Consider the following 25,991-nt stretch of genomic DNA (forward strand, 5'->3'; position numbering starts at 1 on the left):
CAAGCTTTTTGGAGCCATTGGCTCCTTCATGTGGCAGAAGGGTTGAAGGAAAAGGAAGAGGGATTAAGAAAAAGGACTGACGAGGTTTAGGAAATGGAGAGGGGAGTGTTATGGAAAATTTGTCTCAGATCAGGGGTGTCTTACCGGATTTGATGAAAAGGAAAGACTTTGGGGGGGGGGGGGGGGGGAGAACATGTTTGGAAAGTATTTTATTTTCTGATGACAAGCTACTACCCCACCCCTGCCCCAACTGTCTGCTATGTATGAGTGCTATCTAGAAAGTAGGTTTGGTCTGTCGCAGTGGTAGGCAGGGCTACAGCCACCATCTTGGTGCCAGGGCACTCCTGCACTCAGTATGCATCCAGCAGTGGTAGAGTGTGGTCTGTGTTGCTGCTACTTTGCTATCTGTGATGTATTAAAACATGAGCTGCAATAAATAATCCCACTGCTTATGAGGTGCGTTCTGTGATTAGGTTTTTGTTGGTGAATAACTGCAAACCAATTGAAATTTATCATGACCTTTGTGACATGTATGGAAGAGGAATAATTAGTGAAAGCTGAGTGAGGAAGTATTGCATTGATTTTAAAAATTGCCGTAACAGCATTCACGATAAGGGCCGCAGTGTAGGCCTAGCTTTGTGACTGACAAACTTGTGATGAAAATCAATTACAGAATTTGTGAAAATTGTCATTTCACATTTATGAAACTTTTATAATATTTTACCCAAATTTCATGCAGTTTGGTGCATGAAATTATGGTGGAGAAGCTCAGTTGTAACAAATTTTGTATTAATTGGTTTCTCAATATCCTAACGGGAGACTACAAAATAGAGAGACTGGCTGCAACACTGACCTTCCTCCAGGGTTAAGAGAAAAATGATAATGAAGTTATCGATCGGCTGAATGAGATTTTCACTCTGCAGCGGAGTGTGCTCTGATATGAAACTTCCTGGCAGATTAAAACTGTGTGCCAGACTGAGACTCGAGCTCAGGACCTTTGCATATTGCGGGCAAGTGCTCTACCATCTGAGCTACCCAAGCACAACTCAACCCGTCCTCACAGCTTCAATTCTGCCAGTACCTCGTCTCCTACCTTCCAAACTTTACAGAAGCTCTTCTGCGAACCTTGCAGAACTAGCAGTCCTGGAAGAAAGGATATTGCAGAGGCATGGCTTAGTCACAGCCTGGGGGATGTTTCCAGAATGAGATTTTCACTCTGCAGCAGACTGTGCACTGATATGAAACTTCCTGGCAGATTAAAACTGTGTGCCAGACCGAGACTCGAGCTCGGGACCTTTGCCTATTGCGGGCAAGTGCTCTACCATCTGAGCTACCCAAGTACAACTCACAACCCGTCCTCACAGTTTTTTAAGTTATCGATTGTATTGTAACGGGGGATGAGACTTCATTTTTGAAACAAGAAGGCAACTGATGGAATGGGGATGCACAAATTCTTCCAAGAAACCAAGGAAGTTGCAAATGCTGTCAGCAAGAAATGTCATGGTTACTGCTTTTTGGGGCTCTAGGGGAGTGATTGTTGTTGATTTCCTTGAAAGTGGCAAAACAGTTAACTCAAGAGAGGTACTTTCAAACACACTCAAAGTTAAGGCAGTTGACACAAAGCAAGTGTCAGGGAAAACTTACTACAGAACTTTCATTTCTTCATGACAACACACATCTACACACAGCCTATCATACTCAAGAGCTCATATCTGGTTTTATATGGGAGGTGTTTGATCATCAATCATATAGCTCGGATTTGGTGCCGAGTGACTACAAATTCTTCCCAGCAGTGAAGACATTCCTTGCTACACAACATGTTGATACTGGCGCCAAACTGCATGCCGATATAAACCAGTGGTTGCAGTTGCAGGTGGCACATTTCTACAGAGACAGTAATAAAAACATGTGCCACAGTATTATAACTGCCTCAATTTGAACGGCAGTTATTTAGAAAAATAGGTTAAGATCATACATTTAAAATGTACGTAATAAAATTTTCTAGCTTTTGGATATATATATATATATAACACAAAGATGATGTGACTTACCAAACGAAAGCGCAGGCAGGTCGATAGACACACAAACAAACACAAACATACACACAAAATTCAAGCTTTCGCAACAAACTGTTGCCTCATCAGGAAAGAGCGAAGGAGAGGGAAAGACGAAAGGATGTGGGTTTTAAGGGAGAGGGTAAGGAGTCATTCCAATCCCGGGAGCGGAAAGACTTACCTTGGGGGGAAAAAGGACGAGTATACACTCGTGCACAGACACACATATCCATCCATACATATATACATGTATCAAATTGTTACTGGCAATGAAAAATTGATTTATTTTAAGAATCCTAAGCGGGAAAAATCATGGGTTAATCCGGGACACCCATCAACATCGACTGCAAATGCAGATTGATTCGGCAAGAAGACAATGCTCTGTGTTTGGTGGGATCAGAAAGGTGTGGTGTATCTTGAGCTTCTAAAACCCAGTGAAACTGTGAATACTAATCGCTACAGACAACAAATGATCAGTTTGAACTATGCATTGATCGAAAAAAGACCAGAATGGGCCAGAAGACATGGCAAAGTAATTTTTTTACATGACAATGCACCTGCACACAAAGCCAAACTGGTTCAGGATACAATCAAAACACTTGGCTGGGAGCTGCTACCCCACCCGCTGTATTCACCAGACTTGGCCCCTTCCGGCTACGATTTGTTTTCATCAATTGGACACGCATTGGCCGAGGAACACTTCGATTCGTACGAAGAAGTCGAAAATTGGGTGTGTGATTGGTTTGCTTCAAAAGACGAACATTTCTATTGGCGTGGTGTCTACAAATTGCCAGAAAGGTGGTCAAAATGTGTAGAAAGCAATGGTCAGTACTTTGAATAAAATGTTTTTACTTTTCAATTGAAAATTAGTGTTTCATTCTGACATAAAAATGCTCATTTCATACCGGTACACCTGGTATATACACGCCTGTCACCCTACATTGTGCTTAGTTGACTGAGCAGTTGACAGTGTAGGGAGATAGGCATGTGCTGTGTGTGTGTGTGTGTGTGTGTGTGTGTGTGTGTGTGTGTGTGTTTTCTTACCATCTCGAAAAACGAAGTTCATTCCGAAAACTAGGAAAGCACTGTACCTTTTGTTTGTGTACCTGTCAATGATGCAGCACTTCTGCCTTTCAGTACGTCATATCCTTTATTCTTAAAAAAATTTGTAATTCTTAGCCAGCACTTTACATATGTGGTATTTTTCTGTATCGTTAATTTTTTACTTCAAACTGTTTGTTACTTTCTGAATAGTCTTCGTATAATACATTTCCCTTTCTGCTCTTACGGACTAATGCATGGTATTTTTTCAGTAATCTCCGTCTTAATTATTATCCTGTCTTCCACCTTCAAGTTCTCGGGTTTCCAAATCTCACCTGGTGCAGGTACAAATGGTCATTCATTCCTCTTCATCCCATCCAATAAATCTCCCCTGCCCTGTGTTCAGGTAGAATTTTCTGTGTTTGTCCCCATTTCCTAAAACTTGCCAGTCCTTTTCCTTCATCCCTCTTCCTTTCCATTCAACACTTCTGCCTGAAGGGGGAGCCACTGGCTCTGAAACCTAGCACATTTCAATATCTTTTACAGCTGTTTTCTCCTACACTGCAAGGTGAGTAGATTTTTTTCTATCTATTTAATTATACCTCATTTTCAAATATTGTGTATTTTTGTTGATATACAAGCTGTTGTTGTTGTTGTGGTCTTCAGTCCTGAGACTGGTTTGATGCAGCTCTCCATGCTACTCTATCCTGTGCAAGCTTCTTCATCTCCCAGTACCTACTGCAACCTACATCCTTCTGAATCTGCTTGGTGTATTCATCTCTTGGTCTCCCCCTACGATTTTTACCCTCCACGCTGCCCTCCAATACTAAATTGGTGATCCCTTGATGCCTCAGAACATGTCCTACCAACCGATCCCTTCTTCTGGTCAAGTTGTGCCACAAACTTCTCTTCTCCCCAATCCTATTCAATACCTCCTCATTAGTTACGTGATCTACCCATCTAATCTTGAGCATTCTTCTGTAGCACCACATTTCGAAAGCTTCTATTCTCTTCTTGTCCAAACTATTTACCGTCCATGTTTCACTTCCATACATGGCTACACTCCATACAAATACTTTCAGAAATGACTTCCTGACACTTAAATCTATGCTCGATGTCAACAAATTTCTCTTCTTCAGAAACGCTTTCCTTGCCATTGCCAGTCTACATTTTATATCCTCTCTACTTCGACCATCATCAGTTATTTTGCTCCCCAAATAGCAAAACTCCTTTACTACTTTAAGTGTCTCATTTCCTAACCTAATACCCTCAACATCACCCGACTTAATTCGGCTACATTCCATTATCCTCGTTTTGCTTTTGTTGATGTTCATCTTATATCCTCCCTTCAAGACACCATCCATTCCGTTCAACTGCTCTTCCAAGTCCTTTGCTGTCTCTGACAGAATTACAATGTCATCGGCGAACCTCAAAGTTTTTATTTCTTCTCCATGTATTTTAATACCTACTCCGAATTTTTCTTTTGTTTCCTTTACTGCTTGCTCAATATACAGATTGAATAACATCGGGGAGAGGCTACAACCCTGTCTTACTCCCTTCCCAACCGCTGCTTCCCTTTCATGTCCCTCGACTCTTATAACTGCCATCTGGTTTCTGTACAAATTGTAAATAGCCTTTCGCTCCCTGTATTTTACCCCTGCCACCTTTAGAATTTGAAAGAGAGTATTCCAGTCAACATTGTCAAAAGCTTTCTCTAAGTCTACAAATGCTAGAAACGTAGGTTTGCCTTTCCTTAATCTTTCTTCTAAGATAAGTCGTAAGGTCAGTATTGCCTCACGTGTTCCAGTATTTCTACGGAATCCAAACTGATCTTCCCCGAGGTCCGCTTCTACCAGTTTTTCCATTCGTCTGTAAAGAATTCGTGTTAGTATTTTGCAGCTGTGGCTTATTAAACTGATTGTCCGGTAATTTTCACATCTGTCAACACCTGCTTTCTTTGGGATTGGAATTATTATATTCTTCTTGAAGTCTGAGGGTATTTCACCTGTTTCATACATCTTGCTCACCAGATGGTAGAGTTTTGTCAGGACTGGCTCTCCCAAGGCCGTCAGTAGTTCCAATGGAATGTTGTCTACTCCGGGGGCCTTGTTTCGACACAGGTCTTTCAGTGCTCTGTCAAACTCTTCACGCAGTATCGTATCTCCCATTTCATCTTCATCTACATCCTCTTCCATTTCCATAATATTGTCTTCAAGTACATCGCCCTTGTATAGACCCTCTATATACTCCTTCCACCTTTCTGCTTTCCCTTCTTTGCTTAGAACTGGGTTTCCATCTGAGCTCTTGATGTTCATACAAGTGGTTCTCTTCTCTCCAAAGGTCTCTTTAATTTTCCTGTAGGCAGTATCTATCTTACCCCTAGTGAGAAAAGCCTCTACATTCTTACATTTGTCCTCTAGCCATCCCTGCTTAGCCATTTTGCACTTCCTGTCGATCTCATTTTTGAGACGTTTGTATTCCTTTTTGCCTGCTTCATTTACTGCATTTTTATATTTTCTCCTTTCATCAATTAAATTCAATATTTCTTCTGTTACCCAAGGATTTCTACTAGCCCTCGTCTTTTTACCTATTTGATCCTCTGCTGCTTTCACTACTTCATCCCTCAAAGCTACCCATTCCTCTTCTACTGTATTTCTTTCCCCCATTCCTGTCAATTGTTCCCTTATGCTCTCCTTGAAACTCTCTACAACCTCTGGTTCTTTCAGTTTATCCAGGTCCCATCTCCTTAAATTCCCACCTTTTTGCAGTTTCTTCAGTTTTAATCTACAGGTCATAACCAATAGATTGTGGTCAGAGTCCACATCTGCCCCTGGAAATGTCTTACAATTTAAAACCTGGTTCCTAAATCTCTGTCTTACCATTATATAATCTATCTGATACCTTTTAGTATCTCCAGGGTTCTTCCATGTATACAACCTTCTATCATGATTCTTAAACCAAGTGTTAGCTATGATTAAGTTGTGCTCTGTGCAAAATTCTACCAGGCGGCTTCCTCTTTCATTTCTTAGCCCCAATCCATATTCACCTACTACGTTTCCTTCTCTCCCTTTTCCTACACTCGAATTCCAGTCACCCATGATTATTAAATTTTCGTCTCCCTTCACTATCTGAATAATTTCTTTTATTTCATCGTACATTTCTTCAATTTCTTCGTCATCTGCAGAGCTAGTTGGCATATAAACTTGTACTACTGTAGTAGGTGTGGGCTTCGTATCTATCTTTGCCACAATAGTGCGTTCACTATGCTGTTTGTAGTAGCTTACCCGCATTCCTATTTTCCTATTCATTATTAAACCTACTCCTGCATTACCCCTATTTGACTTTGTGTTGATAACCCTGTAGTCACCTGACCAGAAGTCTTGTTCCTCCTGCCACCGAACTTCACTAATTCCCACTATATCTAACTTTAACCTATCCATTTCCCTTTTTAAATTTTCTAACCTACCTGCCCGATTAAGGGATCTGACATTCCACGCTCCGATCCGTAGAACGCCAGTTTTCTTTCTCCTGATAACGACATCCTCTTGAGTAGTCCCCGCCCGGAGATCCGAATGGGGGACTATTTTACCTCCGGAATATTTTACCCAAGAGGACGCCATCATCATTTAATCATACAGTAAAGCTGCATGCCCTCGGGAAAAATTACGGCCGTAGTTTCCCCTTGCTTTCAGCCGTTCGCAGTACCAGCACAGCAAGGCCGTTTTGGTTATTGTTACAAGGCCAGATCAGTCAATCATCCAGACTGTTGCCCTTGCAACTACTGAAAAGGCTGCTGCCCCTCTTCAGGAACCACACGTTTGTCTGGCCTCTCAACAGATACCCCTCCGTTGTGGTTGTACCTACGGTACGGCTATCTGTATCGCTGAGGCACGCAAGCCTCCCCACCAACGGCAAGGTCCATGGTTCATGGGGGGATATACAAGCTAGGAGGTGTATAACATTCACTTTTATGTATTCTATCAGCACACTACAAATTTTGGCACTGGCGAGCAATTCTTTCTCATAATTTATTGATATGTTTTTGTTACTTATTTATGCAGAAATTAATGCAAGATTTATTTACAGCAGACGGCAGAAGAAAAATGCACAAAAGAGGAGGAGCTATTTCAATCCTGAATTGTGTGATATTATTCCACTGTCTGCAGCTCTTTGTCTTAAAATTCATCTCTTGCCATCAGTCCTCCATAAACTTACTGTTCTGGCGGCAGCATATGAACTCTGTCAAATGGTATGCTTTCTTTCAGAATTTTCTATTAAACCCATGTAAAATTCATGTCACTCATGATTAGTTGTTGTCATTATCATATTTTATGTATACATTGTTTTTAATACATTATGTCATTGTTGAATGCTGTCTGTGGAAACTATTGCATCAGTGGTTATTCAGATTTAGAAAATAATAATCATTATTGAAGATTTATGAAAAGGTAAATTTGCATATCAGTTTCATTTCTCTGTTTTGTTCTTTTGTATTTTACCCCCTTCAGCCTTATGTATTTTCATGTATAAGGGGCAGTCAACTGAAAATAGGAACACCTTCCACAATGGGGCGATAAAATAATTCCATTCAAAAGTAATCACCACACGTGTTAAGACATTTATCGAACTGGGAGAAGGAGCAATGAATTTCTGTTTTGTAGAACATTTTCGGCCACTGACAGATCCACAACCGCGCCCTCTCTTCCACTTCTTTGTCTGACTAAAACCGACATCCACGCATATCTTTCTTCAGGTCACCAACAATGCGAAAATCACACGGTGAACAATCTGGGGTGTATGGAAGATGTTGCAGTGTTTACAAACCAAATCGTTGAAGCGTAGGCCCCATCCAACTGGCAATTTGGAGGCAGGTGTTATCATGCAACTTCTATTGTAGTGTCCCTCTGCTCATAGAGGTCCTTGGGTGTTGAACCGCAATCAGCTAATGGTGGGATCGAGGCTTGACTTAATGCTAAACACAGTTCAAAATTAACTTTGGTTTTGTTTATTTACATTTGCTTTGCATTGAGCTGTCAAAGTGAGTAAATGTACGAAGAAAATGAACTGAAACATGTTTGGTGTGAGAAATAATGCAACTGTGGATGTCAGAGCATAATGTCATTTAAAGAAATTCATTTTGGTACAATAGCACTTGCTAGGCACTGTTATAAAATTTCATATACTACAAGAGTAGCAAAAACTGTGCTTTGTTTCAAAGTACTAGTAAACAGTATGACAATAACTCCCATCTTATATATTGGTAGTTGCAATTTAAAAGATTTATAATAATCGTAGGCATTAATTTGAATAATCTGAATGTTTACATTTGACTTTTGTAGCAGGTATCAGCAGAATAGAAATTAGTCGGAGTAACAACTATGAAATTTTGGCCTTCCAGATTTGGTCACAAAACTTATACATCTATTTTGAATTATTCACGGTTGAATTACTATTAGTATTCCTTAAGTACTTCATTGATAAGGATCATTAAATTTAAGTTCACACTGCATAGTCTTTATTAATTCACAATTATATTACCATGCAAAATCTTGTTTAGAAGCTGACTCTAGCAGAAGCAGCTATCTCGGTCCATCAAAGAAGTGGGTTTCATAAAATGGTGGTTATGTTGTTTACACTGTACATGCAAATAGTCAGTGAGTAGAATAATAATGACTACAGCGATATTTGAACTTCATGCGAAAAGCATCTCTCGAACCTAACTCGGTCAACAGTCGAAGGTACAGAAATTGCGTAGAAATGAATCAAAATAGAACTGTATGTTTTCCAAAAAGCCATTATGTTATTTATCATATATGCATCATTAGAAGCAATAGTATTGATTATAAAACTGACATAACATGAAACTTGCACAGAATTTGTTGAGTCCAAATGGAAGATAAATTCCAAAGTAACAGAACTTGAATGGTGCACATATTCACTTCTTGTACTAGTGATTACTATTTAATCTGATGGCACTTTGAGGTTTGAATTTTATTCTGCCAGGAATGAATGTCCTTTTATGAAATTCCATCAGTTGTTCAAGAGACCACTGTTGTCTGTGCACACTATTGCAGAAGCAAAGCAGATTTGAAAGAATAAAATCTGGAAGATAGGCAACAGTTTTCAAATGCTCAAAACTTAGTATGTGTGCTTAAACGCAAGGTGCTTTTAGTAGCTTCGACAATGAAACTCTTTCCTAATCTGGTAGAAGTTCCAAAGAGATGTTTATAGTAATTGATGAGAAGCTATCTGGTGAAACTGAAGTTATACCTGGGGTTTCGGAAGGAAATGTTATAGACTGTCTGCTGAGTTAAGAGGTAGTCTAAGCAGGACTTTTAAGATTTATTGCAGATGATACTGTCATTTACTTTCCAGTAAAATTATTAGATGATGTAAACATATTACAAAATGCTTTAGACATGATATTGTCATGTTGTGTAAAGTGGCAATTGAACCTAAGCAGTAAATAGTGTGAAGTAATCTGTACGAGTACTAAAAAATTCCATTAAATTTTGCTTACATGGCAAATAACACAAATGTAAAGGTTGTAGATACTGTTTCAAGTTACACTGTTAACTAACATTTTAGTCAGAGAAAATACATTCACCTAATTATTCAGACTGAAGAAACAATTTAGGTTCCTTTCTAAGCCCCTAAGGGGCATACATGCCTATAGTAGTGCACTAATTAACAAAGATAACAATAAATAACAGTATGTGCAGAAAGAACGGCATGAGCTAGTTTGGAGATATTTTCCCTAGAAGTTAACAACTACAGTAATATTTAACAAGTTACTACCTCTTAACCAAGGAGGACCCTCACTCTTGGTGAAGTCTCTGGACACGGTGGACCATGAATGGCTTATAGCCTTTGTTCAACACTGCCTCGTGGTGCGTGAAAACTCGCTTCAGTGGTGTGCTTGGTGGCAAATGGGTGCCAAAATGGCCGGGGATGGAATAATGATAAACTACATGGTACTCCTGGGGCACACTTCACTTTACTGCACTGTTTACCTCGCAATGAGTGCAGTATTCCAGGTGCTAATACTAGGGGTACGAATCAGGCATCCAGGATCAGACTTTGTGTGACCGCAGTCAGCAGAAGCACATGGAGCTCACACAGCTTGGGTAGGCAGTGTGGAAAATGCAGTATCACTCCTCTTATTTAACTAACAGTGACAAACTCTGACATTGGATGCACGGTAAGAATCCTGCTGTTTGTGCGTTCACCGGCAGGTGTGGCAGGTGGCGACGCATGCCATGTGGCATTGCACAGGTGAGCTACAAGAGCACGGCCGACCTAAGGGTGTTGGGGGAGTGCAGTGGTACCTTGGCTGGCAGGTGCTTCACTGATCACTGCTTTTTGGTCTGTGCAGCCTGTCATCTGCTGCTACAGGTGGAGGTGATGGAAGGTGCCACAAGATACTAGCTCGTTTGTGTAGCAGGAGTACACGTTCACACATACAGCCAACACCCCCCCCCCCCCCTCCCCCCATACACACACACACACTGTATGTTCACATTATCAAAATCATACTGAAAAAAATATTGGCATACTTACTAAAATAATTGCAGATCAGATATTATACCCCATATATTTTCAAATAAGTATTTATTACCACTAAATCAAACAAAGCAAATTCCAGGATAGAATAATGACAAAATCAGGAAAAGGATAGAATGCCAACATGGATCAAATAACGAAGTCTATAATTCTAAAAGAATTTAACTAGTACTTAAAAAGATTTTTACTACGCCTTACGTCATGTGACAATCTCTTCCAGCACCACGTTGGCTGTGATGCATAGCACTTTTATTAGTCTGTCAGTGTCAAATGATATTCTGGTTCTTCTATTATAACAATTTGTCTCTTACCTCATTGTGCTATGTTTTCCATTCTCATTCACAAATGTGCTTACATTAAGAACACAAAATACACAGTAAATTTGATGTAATAAAATAATACCTACAGAATTGGCATTTGCTTATATTGGTAATTTTCTGTTGTGTTATTGTTATTGTCACTTGTGCTAGTGAAAAAGTTCTGTGGAGTTATGCGAGATGCATGTCTCTTTTTATTCTGACAACATAGTCAGTTACTTGAAATTATATTGTCCAATGGAAAATCCAGGATGGATGTAACAGTGGTGGCTTCAGTTGCCAGAGACTGCAGAGTGTGTGTGTGAGTGTGTGTGTGTGTGTCATCTTTTTTTGACAAAGGCCTTGCTGGCCGAAAGCTTATTTGTGACAGTCATTTTGTTGTGCCTATCTGTAACTCAGCGTCTCTGCTATATGGTGAGTGGCAACTTTTCTGTTCATGAAATTATATTGCTGTCTGTGATTATTTTACTACATACTCTACATACATAAATCTTGAGTTAGTCAGTTTGTGCGGCTTGTTAACTTGTGAGAAGATTTACAATTTTTTCTGTATGGGATACATATACCCGCAGTGTCCTTGTGCTATTATTGTTTGCTCAAGATAAAGTATCACAATATTTGCAACTACGAGCATGCAACTTGAAAGAATCCTTTTATTCACACATTGCTCAGTACAGGTGGGGTCTGAGCTGGCTTTTGAACAGTGAGCTATCCTATTTATGAGTGACCTGTAATTTACTCCACTAATATGAGGGTTATGCTATAACTCATGGTATGTTAAATGAATATTGATTTTTATTTTTTAGCCTGACCATATACACTCTGTTAATCTGAAGTTGTTTCTGTTGCTTTTCAATGTAGTCTTGTTTCTTGATACATATTTTCCATACCGTTCTGTGAGCATTCTGATGTATTAGAGACCCTTTCCGGCTGCTGTAAAGTATTACAACGAAAATAATCACACTTACCAAGTGGCGGCGGCAGATCACACACACACAAAAGGGTTTAATTTTTACAAGCTTTCAGAGCCAGTGGTTCCTTTTTCTGGCAGAAGCATTGAAGGGAAGAAACAGGGGTGAAGGAAAAGGAATGGAGAGGTTTGTGGAAACAGGTAAAGTTCAGGAAAGTCACCCAGAACCTCATGTCAGGGGAGACTTACCTGACGGGATGAGAAGGAAAGACTGATTGTTGGGGACTGCACCAGACGAGATTTGAAAACGTGAGAGCTTAATGGTGGGAGACACAGTAAGATATAAGACAGAGACCACTTCTAAAACATCATGCGTGAGTTAATAAGAGTGAAAAGCTAAGTGCATTGTATGTAACAGAGGTGGGAGGGGGAATAGCGAAAAATAGACAGGTCAGAAAATTTCCCGGATCACCACATCCAATCCTGGTACTGCTGATCTCTCCAAAAACAATTTTGGAGCACACCACTTGTCAACCAGTATTATCCTGGGCTTGAATGTAGTAATCAGCTACTTTGACAAAGCCATGACTTCCTAAAATCATGCCCTGAAATGAAATCCATTCTGACTGATATTTTGCGCGCCACACGTGGAACAACTTTTCGTCACCCTCCCAATCTCCGCAATATCCTTGTCAGACCCTATGCTCCTTGTGCACCATCTCCCTACCCTATGGCTCCTACCCCTGTGGCCATCCCTACTGCAAGACTTGCCCTATGCACCCTCCTACCACTACCTATTCCAGCCCTGTATCTGGAAAAACATACTATCAAAGGGAGAGCCACCTGCGAAATGACATGTCATATATCAGCTGTTATGTAAACACTGTTTGGCCTTTTACATCAGCTTGACTACTACCCAGTTATCAGTCAGGATAAATAGACATAGGCAGAGGGTTTATTCAGGCAACAAACAATATCCTGTTGCAGAGCATGCTGTACAACATGACAGTCATGACCTTGGTGTGTGTTTCACCACATGCGCCATCTGGATTCTCAGTTTCTCAGAACTCCTTCTATCTCCTCATTTCGTCACAGTAACTGCTGCTTTCTTCACTCCATTTAGTTTCCTACATCTTTCATTTTTCACTGTCCCCCTCCCATCTCTGTTACATACAATGCACTTAGCTTTTCACTCTTATTAACTCATGCATGATGTTTTAGTAGTGGTCTCTGTCTTACAGCTTACCATGTCTTCCACCTTTTAGCTCTCAGGTTTTCAAATGTCATCTGGTGCAGTCCCCAACAATCAGTATGTCCATCTCATCCCATCTGGTAAGACTCACTTGATCTGGGGTTTTGGGTGATTTTCTGAACTTTACCACTTGCGATAAACCTCTCCAGTCCTTTTCCTTCACCCCTGTTCCTTCCCCTTCAACTCTTCTGCCAGAAGAAGGAACCACAGGCTCGAAAGCTTGTAAAAGTTAAACCCTTTTGTGTGTGTTTTCCCCTGCCACTGCTTGGTGAGTAGCTTTTTATCTATCCATTTACATTATATGCTGTAAGGTATTGACACATGACTTTCTCGGTGTTCTCCGGTATCTCATGACCATGGCTCCCAGTTGTTCTTTTGCAAAAGAGGGTGCCAATTTTGAACTGTATGGAGAATTCAGGAGACTTTGCCATTCAGAAACCTAATTTTCTCCACAGTGACATGAGCAATGAAGGGTAGCGCATTATTATGCTGCAGGATGGTCTTTGTCCCAGTGTGCTTATTGCGAGTCCCAACAGAGCTTAAAAAATTTGTGATTGCAGTGGATAGCATTTATGGTTAGACTAGGTACAAGAAAATCCACAAGAATGCAATCCTCACATCACAGAAGATACTGCCCATAACTGTCCCAACAGATAGCAATTTTTGCAAAACCCAAGTGCTGCCATCCATAATCTGGCATTTTGTTTCAAGCTTGTATTGAGGAACCAGTTTTCATCACCTGTCTTAAGTAGTTCTCAGAACAAATCACTTCCTAATTTCAAAATCCTCAAAAAAGGTTTTGGGTGATGTATTGACGCCCATGCACAAGTCTCTTCTGTCCGTGATGAACTTGGATGAGTTTCAGCAGCAGATTTTTTTTCTTTAACATGGATTTCAGTGGCAGAACGCTGTTCAAACATCAATGTCTGCCAATTTATAAATGTAGTTTGTATTCCAATGATAGAGGTTAATGACATCACAATATATTGACAAATATTGCAACTTGTGACCTACTCATCTCATGGTACAAATTTACAAAATCTGTGGATTATAATAAGAGATACATTTTATACCTCAGTGACAGATTTGCAGTTGTGACTTAGTATGGCTTTCAACTTTCTGCGTGACACATATATAAGCATTTTATGTAAAGAAGGGTAACCGAATTCAGAATGATGGAAGCAGGTTGTTGCCAGCTGTGACTTCACTGCTACACTATGTTGGATGACATGCATGCTGCATATTCATGATACATGGCAAAAGTATTAAATTGCAGACATCTATAATGTTTCACTGAAAGTCACGTATCCAGCCATAACATTGTGGGATTCAAGTGGTCCCAGTTGTCATAGTCGTAAAGAAATGTGCTACAAATGAAATAACAAATTTTGATGCCCTGTCACCATAACTGATATAAAGTATGCAAAATACAGTGTAAAATGTGATATATGTGTAATTCTTAAAAGTTTATTGTGTAACCAGTATTGTACATTCAATCATAAAAAGAGTTGCACCCACAAGGACCCAAATGATCCACTGCAAACTGGTTGGCGATGTACACACTGTAAACCATTAGATATGCAAATGATTTCTTTTGCACTGTCGGCCGTGCATTTGGGGAGTCTGGGTGAGGCCATAATGTCGCGCACTTTGGTTGACATAAGGGCGCCCCAAATGGCCGTGCTGACCATTATGACAGCAGATAGCATCACTAAAGAGCACCTGAATATGCACTACAGCCATGCGACATGTATGACTGTAGGTTGCCCAACTGGACGAGTTTGAGAGGGGGACCACATTGTGGGGCTGTGGGAGGATGGGTGGTCCCGTCATCATATTGCGCACCCCATTGGTCATATGGACACGAGAATCACCTGTTGTTGGTACAATGGATGTGGGAAGGCATGCATGCACATATAGGATCTGAACATCGAACACACACTGCAAGAAGGGAACATTGAAGGATTGTCCACCATGTGATAGCAGATCTGATGACAATGGTCAGAACTTTTCAATGAGCTGTCCTGCCTTCTGTGCACGTGCCCAACTCTCCTAGAATCGACATCAATAGACATGTGGTCCTGCAAACTGGCTGCAGGCCATCTGCAATTATGAGTCCTGCTTCTGTCTTGGAAGCGACAACCACTAGGTCTGTGTCTGCAAGTGCAGCGAAGAGGCTGTCGAGATGTTATAGTTTCCCGTCAGACATCCTGCCAGCCTAGTGTGATGACGTGGGGAGCATTATCCTATGGTGTCCATCCACTGTTAGTGTTCTTAATGGGCTCCGTGGCAGCTGCATGATACAAGGATGAGGTCCTGCAAGTGGTAGCTCTGGTGTTCATGAATGCCCATGCCCATGCCCATGCCTATTTCAACAGGACGACTCTCATCCTAATAACGCTGCCACCTCCCGAGTGTGCCTTGCAGCTGTGGATGCATTTACATCTGCATCTGTAGTCTGCAAACCACCATGAGGTTCATGGCAGAGGGTACGTCCCATTGTACCATTTATTAGGGTTTCTTCCTGTTCCATTCATGTATGTAGCATTGGGAGAATGATTGTTTGAATGCCCCTGTGCATGCAGTAATTTCTCTAACCTTATCTTCACGATCCCCGTGTGAGCGATATGTAGGGGATTGTAATATATCCCTAGAGTAACCATTTAAAGCCGATTCTTGAAATTTTGGTAATAGACTTTCTCGGGATAGTGTATGTCTGTCTTCAAGTATCTATTGTTTCAGTTCCTTCAGTATCTCTGTGACACTCTCCCATGGATTAAACAAACCTGTGACCATTCATGTTGCCCTTCCGTGCAAATGTTCAATATCCCCTGTTAGTCCTATCTGGTACGGGTCCCATGAACAATATTGTAGGATGGATCGCAAGAGTGATTTGTAAGCGATCTCTTTTGTAGACTGATTGCACTTCCCCAGTATTCTACCAATAAACTGAAGTCTACCACCCTATGTGATCATTCCATTTCATATCCCTACAAAGTGTTATACACAGGTATTTGTATGAGTTTGTCGATTCCAACAGTGACTCATTGATATTATAGTCATAAGATACTCTTCCATAGCGAGCCACATGGCTCGATCTCTCCCCAATTGAGAACATGTGGATTGCCATGGTGAGTGTCATCAGGACATCACTTCCATCCACAAGTCTGCGGGGTCTGCATGCTCAGGTGCAAGTGGCATGAGACCTGTACAACTCCATGCCACATGTCTTGATGCTTGTGTTCACAGTGTTGGGGGTCCCGATGCCATATTAGCCTGTACATTTTGTGGCTGTGCAGCACAACACATTGATCCTTCCTAATTGAAAAGCATAATCATTTTGTGTGTGTGGTACCGCCTACTTGCCTGCCAACAATGATTGCAATCAATCTGATACTTGTGGGTACAGTTATTTTAATGATGCTGAATGTATGATACATTGAAAAGTCCTCAATATTGCAGGAACACTGTGCTTGTGATGATAAGACACCTGAAATGATAAAGGTCATATTTGCATTTTCATCAACAGGTTCCAATATCTGAGGGTTCTGTGTTAGACTATGAAATGCCTGAAAACGCAGGTGACATTCAGCTCCTGAACAGTGATTTTGGGGGCTGTGGCTTGACACTGAATGACGTGGAGCAAGTAAGTTAGCTGTAGTTTCATGCGTTGTTTCACTTCTCTTTATTTAATATAAGCTGTCTCAAAAGAAGAGTGGTGATCATTTAAAATTTGAAATCTGATAAGCATGGTGAAATATACAGTAGTTGTAGACACACTTTCATTGTTAAAGATAATAATGTAAATGTTTATAGTTTTCAAATCATGAGCTCCATTGGCGTGAAACAAATGAGAGAAATATTGAGTTTGACAGAGCTCCAATGTACGATGTTATTAGAATTTTTATTTATTCTTGATTTGCTTTGTCTGTCTTCAAATAATCCTTTATGATCTGCCTGGGAAACACAGAGTGACAATTGCCCTGTGTGTCTTCTATTTCTGGAAACCCGTTTGGTTCCAGTGCTTTGAAATACCTGCCATTTTTGTACTAGGACTGTGAAGCTATTTACATGTTCTTAGGTGTTAAATTTAAAATTATTCTTTTGTGAAAAAAATTCATATTTTTAGATTAGAAAGCTGTGTACATAGGAAGTTTGTCCATGATTGAAAATAACCAGTTTGGTTCAATAACCACTTTAGAAAGTTGCTTTGTAAGCAGAGACAGCTTAATCACATATTTAAGCTAAGCATAGACATTGGCAAACTAAAGCAGAAAGAAATGAAACTGAATGTAGTGTTAGCTGTTGGAAAAGTGCTGATTGAATTTGAAAGTAAAAAACTAGCAACTAAGTGGGCCAATTTTGTCTACCTTGTAACCCAGTGAGTTGACAGAGAGGAATACAAAATACTAAATTCTATGTCCTGAAATTGCCTTTGTGGCAACAACATGATTCAGGTCATCCTCACAAGTTTCAAATACATGCTGAAATAAGATTTGAGATGGAATAAATAATAGAAGTAGTGACAGTAACTACTTTCTGTGTTTGATTGTATTGTCCACTGTCGCGCTCCCAGTTTCCCTGCCATCATGCTCCCCATCTCTCCTTCGTCGCACTCCTCACCTCAGGAGAGTTCTTACAAATTCATGTGTAATACCAGCAATTGGTTGGGACTGCAGTCTACCCTCTGTAAGTTGGCTTATATATTTAATAAAGACAAAACCTGTGTTCCAGATGCTGCATCCATTAGGTTCCTTTCAGAGTATGCTGATACATTGGCTCCAGACTTATCAGTTGTATATAACTGCTCACCTGACAAAAGATCCATGTGTAAAGACTGGAAAGTTTCACAGATCACACAGTATTCAAGAAAGGAAATAGCAGTAGGGAACTGTTACCCAGCAGATTACTCCTAACATCTGTTTACCATAGGATTTTGGAAAAGGTACTGCATTCAAACATCTATTGGCACACAGCATGGATTCAGAAAAGATTGTTCTTGTGCTATGCAACTAGCTCTTTATTCTCACAAAGTAAAGCTTTTCATTCTCGTAAAGTTATCAGTGTTATCAAAAGAGGGTGTCAAATTGATTCCACATTTCTAGATTTCCAAAAGTCTCTTGATACCATTCCTCATAAGTGGCCTCTAGTCAGATTGCATGCCTATGGAGTTTCATCCCAATTGTTTCACTGGATTCATGATTTCTTGTCTGAAAGGTCACTGTTCATAGCAATTGATGGAAAGCCATTGAGTAAAACAGAAGTGGAATCTGACATTTCCCAAGGAAGTGTTAGAGGCCCTCTGCTGTTTCTAATCTATATGAATGATTTGAGAGACAGTCTGAGCAGCCATCTTAGATTGTTTGCAGACAATGCTGTCTTTTACAGTCTAGTAAAATCATCAAAAGATCAAAAACAAGTTACAGAATAATTTAGACGAGATATCTGAGTGGTGTGAAAAGTGTCAGTTGACCATTAATGAAAAGTGTGAGGTCATTCTCACGAAAACTAAATGGAATCTGTTCAATTTTGGTTACTTGATAAATCACACAAATATAAACGCTTTCAGTTCAACTAAATACTAAGGAATTGTGATTGTGAACAACATAAATTGGAACAACCACATAGATAACGTTGTGGGATGTGACACTTCGTAAATGTAACAGTTCTGCTGAAGAGACTGTCTACACCACTCTTGTCCATCTTCTGGTGGAGTATTGCTGTGGGGTGTGGGACTCTTACCAGACACGATTGATGGAGGACATAAAAAAAGTTCGTAGAAGGGCAACTCATTTTGTATTATCACAAAACTGGATAGAGGTGCCATGGATGTGATATGAAAATTGGGGTGGCAGCTGGGAAGAAGACATTTTCATTGCAGCAGGATCTTCTCATGAAAGTTCAATTGCCAACTTTCTCCTCTGAATGTGAAAATATCTTGTTGGCACCCACCTACAAAGGGAGAAATGATCACTGCAATAAAATAAGACAAATCAGAGCTCTCTCAGAAAGATTTAAGTGTTCGTTTTTCCTGCGCACTGTTAAAGAGTGGAAGAGTAGAAAAATAGGTTGAAGGTGGTATGATGAACCCTCTGCAAGGCGCTTAATCGTGAATTTCAGGATAGCCATGTAGATGTTTAATTTAATATAACTACTGTTTAATTATCTTAAATGTTAAGTGCGATGTTGTCACATAATATTTGTATGAGTCAATGATATTGTGAGATTGTGCTCTTTTTAATTTCTAATAATCATAAATAGCACATAATTGATTGCATTCTTTCATTTAAATGCAACATAAACCAAAATTTATAGCCTGTCAGTATTAATGCAGTGGTTGAACGATACCAATTATTACTGAATATTGTCAGCTCACATCCATATATTAATTACGTTAATCTGAATAGTCTTCTTTATGATACTCCTTCACACTGCACAAAATTTAAAGTAGCATGTAGTTAATTTTTTCAATCTGTGTCTCACAATATTATTTTCACATGCTAACTTGCACATGCTTTATGTTTCTGTGATTTGCACTGCATTCATCATACTCTATGGTTATATTACTTGTGGATAGAAACACACAGCTTGTGTACCTATCAAAATAACAAATGATCCCATTTTTATTATTAAAAGTGCAAGCTCTTCATACACATCCTTTACGTACTATCAGTTCTCATTTCAATTGGTTAATGTTAAGCTTCCCAATTAGCTCAAACTGTTTTGCAAATACTGAGTCCTTTGCTTGCATATTAGAGATATTGCCTCAATAACTGCAAACTCTCTTCAGCATTCTTATTGAACAAAAAGTTGATAAAGCTCTTCCATACTGTACTCAAGTTCTACGAAGTGTCAGCAAAGAGTACTGCTAGATGCAAACCTGTGTGTGTGTGTGTGTGTGTGTGTGTGTGTGTGTGTGTGTGTGTGTGTGTGTGTCCTTGAGTGTGGGCCCATATAGTCACAGAATTTTATATGGTGCCTGGCATTTTTAGTGTGCATTCATAAATAGGACTACTATTTTATTTGACGAGAGTCAGTGTGTTGGAGGCCTGCATGTTATGTTTGCTTATGAAATGCATGTTTATCTCAGTGCTCATGCCTGTAATCATAGTGATTTTTTTCTGTTGTCCTAGGCTTTGACTGCAGCATCTTGTGACGACCTTTTCAATTCTGAAACATTGGAGACACTTGGAGACTCGTTTCTTAAGTTTGCTGTGAGCCTATTTCTATTCATTCATTATAAAAGTCATCATGAAGGAACATTATCAAGTATTAAAATGAAAGTTGTTAGCAATTGGCACTTCTACAATGTGGCTAAAGGAAAAGATATTGGAAGTAAATTGCAGGTAAGACATGCAGAAATTAAGACAAAGCTATCATAATCAATGTGTTATACCAAAGTGAGGTGTGCTGGATGCTATGTTGTTACTGTGAAGCTGTTATACCATTTGTTGTTGCACATATTTTAGACAGAGTGGTAAGACTCTGGATTTGCATGTTATTGGACTGTGCTGTAACCCATATTCCTGCCATCCATATCTAAATTTTCTGTGGTTTCCCTAAATCACTTATATCAAATGCTAAGATCTTTATTTTGAAAAGCACATAGCTGATGTTTCTTCCTCATCTTGATTCATTCCGAGCTCACGTTCCATCTCTGATCATCTTGCATGAATGGAATGGTAAAGCGCAATTGAGGAAAATAATTTGACCTATTATTAAGACTGTCTCAGTTACATAACTCCAAGATCAAAATAAAAATCATAAGAACATTGAAACAACTGGGGAAAACGCTGTGCTGCTGATGGAGAGTCGACACATTTATCCTTCTCCAACATCCCTTAAAGTTTGTAACATAATAATGGGATCACCCTTTACATTCATATATGATTTTTTCCCCTCTTCCATCCCTTCAACTAATACTGTTGGCAGTGGCTCTTTTCATGATACATCCCAAACCGTTCTTTCTTTTCGATTCATTGCAACACGTCTTTGTTTCTTAATTAATCAGTCCATCAGACTGTGAAATACATTCTATAATGCCATGTTTCAGAGGCTTCTGATTTTTTTCCTTTCCATCTTCCCCATTGCCCATGTTTTGCACCCAGCTGATCCATAAGTTGCTGACATGCACCAACAGTTCTCATCGGATTTACAAAAGTTTGTTGATTTCCGTTATTGCAAAAATCAGTCGTATGCCCATTGCTTTAGATGTTGGTCAAGTTGTATCTCCTGAAATATTGGAATATGTGATAGTATTAAAATTAAAACAGCAGTTCCTGGGCAGTGGGGGTTGACTCTCCCACAGGCCTGGCACAGAGTATAGCCCCTTGTGGCCTTCCAAATATTGATACTGTTATTTATTCTCAAAAAGCTGTCTGTATATTCTAATGTTTAAGATGTCTTTACTCACTTCACACAATCCCTGCATTCATATTCAGCAAGAGCACTGATAACTGTGGTGTCCATTGTCCTAAAATCATCACCGTGGAAACTTTGTGCAAAAGGGAAGAATAAGATTCAAATTAATACCTCAGTTAGTGAAATCAATACCAGCAGTAAGAACGATCTTCATAAAGATTTAGCACTCACTCTGGTCCACATACGTGGCCATTATTCAGGAATACACATCTTCAATAGTTTGCCATCGACCATTAAATATTTATTTACTAACAGTGTATGGTTGAAGAGAAGCTAATGGATTTGAATGCCCACCTCTGTCCACTACATTGACGGATTTCTTAGTAAAACTGATTGCTGTACTTACTGTTAACCACATATCATAACATTAATGTTGGGTGATTTCTGACTTTGGCATAGATTCAGTGCCATAATGTGATCTGTGTGAGTTCCTACATTCAAGAATAAAAATTCACTCAGCAGTGGAGTCTGCCCTGATTTTAAATGAGATGCGCGAGACTGGGACTGTAACCTGTGATCTTTGCAGGAATCCTGTGCAAAGTTTTAATGTACAAGTAATGTCCCAGTATAAGACATTTAAATGCTTTTGGGAAGCTTTATAATTAGTGTGTAAATGAGAAAGTAAATACCCTCCTTTTCCTTGTTGAGGACTGTTGTATCGTGCTACTAGTGCATATACATGTAGTGGCACCGCATGTGTACTTAATCAACCACCAACTGTATCTATGTTGGCTGGCCACTCAAGGCATTCTGTAGAAAGTGTGCATGTGGCACGGTCTCTGCTGTGCCGTCTACTGGCAACTTGCACCTATATACGCACAGAGCAGTGCTGATTCACACTCACTATGTTCTTTTAGTTTGTAGCACTCACATCATTTGTTCTGTGTGTTACTTATGTTGCATCTTGTGTATGATTCTTTTGTTATGTGTGAAGTCAAAAAAGGCTTATTTCTATTATTGTTCAGAGGTGTTAGTTTGATCGGTTCTGTGTAGTACTTGGTTACTACAAAGTTGGACTGGTTTTGTATTTCATGGTTAATACACAAATGGTGTTTATGTGTGCAGTCAATGAAGTGCAGTTTTTTCACGTTTAGTCTTTATGGATGCCGTGCTACTGGCCTCAATTGAACGGCTTACTTCAGCAGTGACAACTTTAACAGACAGTGTACCTTTCCACCAGTTTATCCACGTGCATTTTTCCTTTTGAAGATTCGTCTGAGGATTGGAAAGGTTACAGAAGATTACTCAGACAGCAGTTTTTGGCTTTCAGTGTGACAGACTCGCATTTGTGCAAAGCTCTATTCTTCTCGTGGATTCGAACTGAGGTGTATCAATTACTGTGTCAGCTTGCCTCTTTTACAGGAACTTTCAGCTCTTACTTTTGATCACATGTGCGGTTTATTGTCCAACTACCATCGCATGTCATAGCGGCACGAGTTGAATTGTACCAATGCTGCAAGAAACCAGACCAGTCTTACAGGGCCTGGGCTTCTGACCTTAACGGCTTTATCTGTAATTGTCAATTCATTACTGATGCCCATAATGACTCTTACGCAGACTCTATGGTACGCTCTCCCTCGGGACTTTCCACTCTTTGGCAGGTTCCTGCTTGGCTACCACAGGGCCCGAGCCTTTGCAGCATCCTTCCCTTCTGTGCTGCATGTCTATCCTCTTGCTATTCTTTTTCCCCTCCCTTGGGAAACGTGTCTGGGGTGTTATTAGGAATGTTCCACATTGTCTGTCGCTGACATAAGAACAGCCTCACCACCGTTTTTCGTTCCTCTTTTTTTTCTTTGTTTCCCTTTCTCCTCTCATTCCTCTGCTTCGGCATTCGAGGTTCCCCTTTTTCTTCTTCCCTCCTGTTCGCTCCTGAAGGCTGGTCCATGCGTCTGATGCGTAACAGGTTACTGGGTAATGTGTAATTCCCAGCCCCGGGTCGACAGGTACGGTTTGCACATACCACCTGGTACAGGCCAGGCTGGGGGGGATTGCCTGAGCTGCTACCTTCCCAAGTTGCTGATTGGTAACCCTGTCAGGTGTTTGGGAGATGTGAACAATCACCTAAAGCAGTGCACCCCCTTTGTGAAGGGGACCTCCAGTTGGAAGGAGTGCGCCATCACAGTCCGACCATACATTTTGAACCCGTTGCACTGCTACCAGTGTCACCATTTCAACCACACTAGAATGGCTCGTCGACACCCAGCCAAATGTATAACCTGTGGTGGGGATGCGCACGAGGGCAATTGTCCGCCTCCTTCTCCCCACTGTATCAACTGCAGTGGCAGCCATGCCACCTCCTCTTGCAATTGTCCCATGTATCTTGATGAGCAGGCTGTCTGGGAGATCCGGGTAAAGGAAAAACTGCCTTACCCAGTCATTCGCAAGCTATTGGCTAGTCGCAAACCCTGTGTTCTCCCATCTGGCACCTATAATTCTGTTCGTGTTACCCCTCACTCGTGAAGGAGATGGCCACACAGACATACAACCTCAAATTCAGCTCTGAGGTTGTGAAATCACCTAGTGTCATGGTATCATTGTCATCCCCCTGTTCAGCTGTGCAACAAGCCATCAAACTCTTGCCTCAAGGGGTGAAGCCACCAGCTACACAACCGGTAGGCTGGAAAGGACAGGAGGAATACTCCCATGAAGACTTCCTACGTCCCTCCAGCCAAACAACACCCAAATCGCCCTTCGCTAAGCAGAAAGGCTTGAAGAAGTCCACCAAAGGCAAATAGTCTTCTCCTTTGCCACATGATACCGTTGCCCGGCCGGCTTCCGTGTCGTCGGTGAGCACCACCAAATGTTTTTCTGCATTGGACTCCACATACCAACAGCACAAACAAGACTATGCTTCTGTGGACCTCACAGAGCAGTATCCTCCTGCTTCTGTGCCCTGTAGCAGTGAGTCTTCGCAGGCTGTCACACCGCAACTGCCGAGCTGACACCTCTTCATTTCTTCCTCATCATGACTCTCCTCCAGTGCAACGTTTGTGGCCTTCGGTTCTACATAGAGGATTTATGGCTGCTTTTAGCATCACAGCATCCCCTTGTACTCTGCCTTCAGGAAACAAAATTGTGTCCTCACGACTGCTTTGAGCTTTCACATTTCTTCCCGGTTTGTTTTGACTTTCCCCCTGAGTTCAGCATTCCATCTCATTTGAGCATCATGCTGCTCATAAGGGATGACCCATCTCCATGACTAGCAATCTTCAAGCTGTTGCTGTTCGCCTTTTCCTTCCTCACCAGACTTTTTCCCACTGTACCATTTATGTCCTTCTGTTGTTTGATGTCACCAGGGCAGACTTCCTTCAGCTTATTGGGAAGCTACCTCCCCTATTTCTGCTAATCGGTGACTTTAATGCGCATCATCCCCTTTGGGATCCCAGAACCTGTCAGAGAGGTGCCCTCTTGGCTTATCTTCTTAATCAACTCAACCTCTTCTGCCTTAACACTGGGGCACCCACATTCCTTTCCGACTCATTGGACAACTATTCCCATTTGGATCTGTCCTTCTGCACTGCCCAGCTTGCCCATTGTCTTGAGTGGTCCATTCTTTCTAACATCTATTGGAGCGACTATTTCCCATGTGCTATCCATTTGCTGACTCCTACCCCATCTGCATGCACACCCAAATGGCAGCTTACTAAGGCTGACTGGCAGCTTTACTCCTCCCTGGCAACCTTCGAAGAACAGGATTTCTCCAATTGTGATGACTAGGTGGAGTATCTCACAAATGTTATCCTTATTGCTTCAGAAAATTCCATTCCTCGCACTTCCTCTTTACCACGCCATGTCCTAGTCCCTTGGTCGACTGAGGCATGCCGCGACGCAATTCATGCACGGAGACGTGTTTTCCGCATTTTTAACCGTCATCCTATGATGACAAACTGCATTCATTATAAACAGATGCATGCAATGTGTCGTTGCATTCTTCGGGATATCAAAAAAGCTAGCTGAATTTCATTCATTAGTTCTTTTAACAGTTCCACCTCTTCCTCTGTTGTGTGGGCCAACTTCCGACGGCTCTCTGGAACCAAGATCCGTTCACCAATTTCCAGCATGAAGACAGTAACAGGCAATGTTATCGTGGACCCTATTACTATTTCCAACACCTTGGGCCACCATTTTGCAGATATTTCAAGCTCTTCCCACCATCGCCCTGCCTTCTTCCATCAGAAACAAGCTGAGGAGGCTCGGGCGATACCCTTCTCTTCTCAGAATCATGAATGCTACAATGCCGACTTTACTGTGAGGGAGCTAGATCGTGCTCTCAGTTCATCCCGATTCTCCGCCCCAGGGCCAGACACTGTCCACATTCAGATGTTGCAGCAGCTTTCTCTTGCGGGCAAGCACTTTCTGCTTAATACGTAGAACCGCATCTGGGCAGAGGGCACATTTCCCAGGTGTTGGCATGAAGCCACCATCATAGCTAA

The 25,991-nt window shown here is 40.9% G+C and overlaps 1 protein-coding gene across 7 annotated transcripts in view; it reads left to right on the forward strand.

Annotated features, from left to right (window-relative positions):
- The window catches only part of LOC126260799 (endoribonuclease Dicer-like), a 450,082-nt gene that overhangs the window by 356,830 nt on the left and 67,261 nt on the right, over positions 1 to 25,991 (forward strand). For 6 of the 7 annotated variants that reach the window (XM_049958149.1, XM_049958148.1, XM_049958147.1 and 3 more), the window contains exons 17-19: positions 7,182 to 7,344; positions 16,667 to 16,783; positions 20,271 to 20,483. In XM_049958149.1, coding sequence (XP_049814106.1) covers positions 7,182 to 7,344; positions 16,667 to 16,783; positions 20,271 to 20,483 — 493 coding nt within the window. The remainder of the gene's footprint in view (positions 1 to 7,181; positions 7,345 to 16,666; positions 16,784 to 20,270; positions 20,484 to 25,991) is intronic. The other variant, XM_049958151.1, reaches the window with a different exon arrangement.

The sequence above is a fragment of the Schistocerca nitens genome, chromosome 5, assembly GCF_023898315.1.
Source record: "Schistocerca nitens isolate TAMUIC-IGC-003100 chromosome 5, iqSchNite1.1, whole genome shotgun sequence".
Classification (NCBI taxonomy): domain Eukaryota; kingdom Metazoa; phylum Arthropoda; class Insecta; order Orthoptera; family Acrididae; genus Schistocerca; species Schistocerca nitens.